Source organism: Chiloscyllium plagiosum, chromosome 34 (genome assembly GCF_004010195.1).
Source record: "Chiloscyllium plagiosum isolate BGI_BamShark_2017 chromosome 34, ASM401019v2, whole genome shotgun sequence".
Lineage (NCBI taxonomy): Eukaryota > Metazoa > Chordata > Chondrichthyes > Orectolobiformes > Hemiscylliidae > Chiloscyllium > Chiloscyllium plagiosum.
Genome location: NC_057743.1, coordinates 31,363,823 through 31,368,232, shown reverse-complemented (window position 1 = coordinate 31,368,232; position 4,410 = coordinate 31,363,823). Strand labels below are relative to the sequence as shown.

Below are 4,410 nucleotides of genomic sequence, written 5' to 3'. Positions count from 1 at the left end.
CTGCTCGAATATGGGCATTTTATTCCCCGCAGCGTCGCCACAGCCAGGTCTCATACTTACAACGGGTCTGGCTTATACTCACTCTACATGTTACCAAAACTGGGAGCCGTCAGTTCTCGTAGAGCGGTTGCCAACAACCCACGCTCGGCGGTTAAATGTAACCCCGGAGCAGACTCACCGAACTGGAGACTTTTCCAGCTTTTTATTCTTTTCCAGATATAAACATTCATGTGAACAGCAGAGCAAGGCTAAAAAACACAAGATTCACACGGGACTAAGCAACACCTCCATTCCGGTTAGATTCACACATGTATTGGGACATAATTTTTAACCGTTTCACCACATTCCACTGCTTGGAATTTTACACCACAACTGGTCACAGGCCTCCAGTCTGAAAAACAACCATCCATCACCACCCTCTGTTTTCTACCTTCAAGCCAGTTCCGTATCCAAATGGCTAGTTCTCCCTGTATTCCATGAGATCTAACCTTGCTAATCAGTCTCCCATGGGGAACCTTGTCGAATGCCTTACTGAAGTCCATATAGGTCACATCTACTGCTCTGCCCTCATCAATCTTCTTTATTACTTCTTCAAAAAAATTCAATCAAGTTTGTGAGACATGATTTCCCACACACAAAGCCACATTGACTATCCCGAATCAGTCCTTGCCTGTACTGTTAGTGCACTCCCTATATAGCTAGAACACTTCTTCAGATAAGGAGATCAAAACTGCACACAGTACTCCAGGTGTGGTCTCACCAGGGCTATATACAATTGCAGCAAGTCATTCCTGCCATTGTATTCAAATCCTCTCATTTTGAAGGCCAACATACCATTTGACTTCTTTACCTTCTGCTGCACCTGTATGCTTTCTTGCAGCAAATGATGTACGAGAATGAACAGGTCTCTTTGTACCTCCCTTTCCCAATCCTTCACCATTCAGATGATAATCTGCCTTTCTGTTTTTGCTACTATAATAGATAATTCATTTATCCACATTACACTTCCTCTGCCATGCATTTAACCACTCGCTCAACTCGTCCAAATTATACTAAAGCATTTCTGCATCCACATCACTGTTCACCCTCCCATCCAGATTTGTGTCAGCTACAAACTTGGAGAAATTACATTTTGTTCCCTCATCTAGATCATTAATATATATTGTGAATAGTTAGGATTCTGGCGCTGATCCACGTGATATACCACTTCACTGTCTTCCACACTGAAAAAGATCCACTTACTTCTACTGTTTCCTGTCTGCCAACCAGTTGTCTATCCATGCCAGTATATTACCCCCAATCTCATGTGCTTCACTAAAGCCTTTCTGAAAGCCTAAGCAAGCTACATCTACTGGCTTACCATCAACTCTGCTAATTACATCCTTGGAAAGTTCGAGATTTGTCAAGTATCAAATTTCCTTTTTCTAAATCCATGCTGTCTCTGTTTGATTCTGTCACGTTTTTCCAAGAGCTATGACTTTTTGTAAAATAACAGCCTCTAGCGTTTTGCCCCACTACCAAAATCAGTCTAATTGCTCTATAATTCCCTTTCTTCTCTCTACCTCCTTCAAAATAAAAGGGGTTACATTAGCTACCTTCCAGTACATTGGAACTGTTCCAGAGTTGACCGCCATTGTATCAATTATTTCTAGGGCCATTTCCTTAAGTACTTTGGGATGTATACTATCAGACTGAGGGTTTATTTGCCTTTAATCCCAACAATTTCTCCAATACCATTTTCTTACTAATATTAATTTCATTCAGTTCCCCCCTCTCAGAGCCTGAACTGGAACCCCGAATAACATATAACAAACCAGTTTTCATCACCATTTAACTACTTTCTAACTTTGATCAACCCCCAGTGTAAGGCACAGAGATCAAATATTTAACTGCATAAAATAATATATCGAAGTAACAACTTGAGCATTAAAGCTTATGACTCCCCCACCCGTAAAAGGGGTTAATTAATATCTTCAGATTCAGACAATTGAACGCAAATCTTAGTACTTGAATAGTGTATTCTAAAATTCGACCCCCAGGTGTATGCAACGCTAATTCAGTTACTGTTAACACCATCTATCCGCATTTTGTTTCTTCGCTCTTTTCTTCGCAATAAACCCATGTTGTGTAAAGGTACAAATCCCTTCAGTACCTGAAACTCATCCAAGACGTCGCTACAGTATTCAATTTCTACAAGAGACAGGTGGTTTGTTGAACAAACAGCCCATATTATTTCTCGTCTGCAAATTAAATGGAGTTGTGGGGATACTTTCAAAACTTGTTATTCGATGGAGATTTCTATTTTTTTTGCAGAAATTCAAAATCGCTGTCATCTTCGGCCCTACCTCAAGTAAATATAACACGTTCCCGCAGAAAGCTTTTTAAAATCAGCTAATTTTGTTTTAGGGCACGTCAAAGATTCACTCCAGAATCGCCCCCACTTCAGTTTGGAGAAGCAGATTCGCGAAAACGAACTCAACTGCGACAACAGTGTGAAAGAAATTGCATCCTTGTTCATTTTACAGCGACCCTTGAAAATCAGCAGTCTGAAAGATGGTGAACAAAAGGTTTGGCAAAGATCGGACAGGAGGGTTTGTTTGGAAAGGAGCGGTGTAAGGAGGAGAATAGCTCAGAAGAAATAATTAATTGAAAGAATTTGGGGACTGGTTATTTTTATATGCATAACAAATCAAGACCTTCATCAAATCTCCCTTCATCCTCGTCTGTGCATCTGTCCATTTTCTAACCTAGGACAGAATGTCGTTGATATAATTCAATAGTTTACACTCAAGTTGAGCACAGTACACTCTTTATAAGCCGCCTTGGCCCTTGTGTGGTAGAAGTACCTAACCGGGCTAATTAAATAGGCCCAATTCACACAAATAGGAGAGATTCCAATTTGGCTCCAAGTCAGAAGCCACTTTGCAGTTCATCCATTTTAATGAGTATTTACAAAAAAGCAGCACGCAACGGAATAACATAAAATCCCTTTGTAACCACCGAATGGTTGTCATATGATTGGCAAATCTTTTAAACTGTTACACAAATTACAGCAGCAGCATTCATGCTTTTAACTGCATCAATACAGGAGACCGGCTCTCAGCCCGGGGGCGAGAAACCAGAGTTACTGCTTTGACCTCCCATTATGTTGCTTTTGGGCAAAGTTTATAAAATATTTACCAAATTAGACATGCTTAAATATTTGCATTTAGTTAATAAAATGCCCTGCTAGCTTTTCTAACCTTGTGGAACAGTCAGATACTTAAGCACAGGGCAACTTAAAGCGCACTATTACTCTCAAGATGTGTCTATACTAAATAGAACCTTATCAGTTTAAAAAGGGACAAGTCGGATTTTTCAAAGTTCCAACTCAATGACCAACAAAACAGCCACTATCCATAAAGCAGGATTTTAAAAAAAACTGTTCAGAAATGTTTTAACACACCTCTGGATCACGTGAGACTTAAAGCCGGGCCTCCTTGATATTACCACTACCCTGACAATAAGGAATACATTCATTAAATTACAGTGAACACCAATAGTGTTATATCCTGCCTGTTATCCTATTGCTCCCTCGTCTACACTACAAGCCTCCTCTACCATATAATTTCGTTAGATCAGGTAACGGGTTTCCCTTAAATTTTTGATTAGTAAATAGTGTGACAAATGCAAGTTGAGGAATAAAAGCATTGTTTAATTTGAAGTCACCTTCCTTTGAACGGTGTATTTACTGCAGTCCAACTGCTGCTGATAATGTTTTAGCTTAATAAACACTCACCTTTCTAGAGCAGATCAACTGAAGCTATTTCCTCAAACTCGAATAGAATAGGTTCCGCCCTTTTTCTTTTCAGACTTGTAGCAGTGTAGTATGCAACTTTACTTTTTTAAAAAAATGCAATCTTATGCCTTAATTGCGAATCTAATCCGATGTAAGCTGTCTTCCTCTCGGGGTTTCCCCTGCCTTGCTGTAACCCCTTTCGTTCCGATACATAATTGCAACAAGCCAGCTGATCGATTTCAGTATCACGTGCCTCCCGTTGCCACGGTTGCAGATAAACACAACGCGGCACTGGCTCTCCTGATTGCCCAGTTGAGTCTGTCATCAGATCCAAATGGGTCAAGATCATACCCTCTATATTCATAATAACAAACCATTTCCTCGACTGTTATTGTTGGTAAAGGAAAAAATGCATGAATACAGCACCTTTCACAATGTTCAGATACCCAAAGCACTTTGCAGTCAATGAAATTCTTTTGAAATGTAGTTACAATCTAGAAATATGGCAGCCACTGGGTATATTTTAAAATCTTATAAACAATGATGACCAAGTAATTTGTTTCAGTGATGTTGATTGAGGGATTCATTTTGACCAGGACACAGGAAGGAGTTTTCCTTCACATCTCACAATA

General features: G+C 39.8%; 1 protein-coding gene across 2 annotated transcripts in view; it reads right to left on the bottom strand.

Annotated features, from left to right (window-relative positions):
- Positions 1-3,969, bottom strand: part of ttc34 (tetratricopeptide repeat domain 34) — a 76,743-nt gene extending 72,774 nt beyond the window's left edge. Inside the window, exons 1-2 of one of the 2 annotated variants that reach the window (XM_043676069.1) lie at positions 3,779-3,969; positions 2,153-2,747 (exon numbers count right to left, since the gene is read on the bottom strand). In XM_043676069.1, the coding sequence (XP_043532004.1) occupies positions 2,153-2,163 (11 nt within the window). In that variant the 5' untranslated portion in view covers positions 2,164-2,747; positions 3,779-3,969. The remainder of the gene's footprint in view (positions 1-2,152; positions 2,748-3,778) is intronic. The other variant, XM_043676071.1, reaches the window with a different exon arrangement.
- Positions 3,970-4,410: the final 441 nt, after the last annotated feature.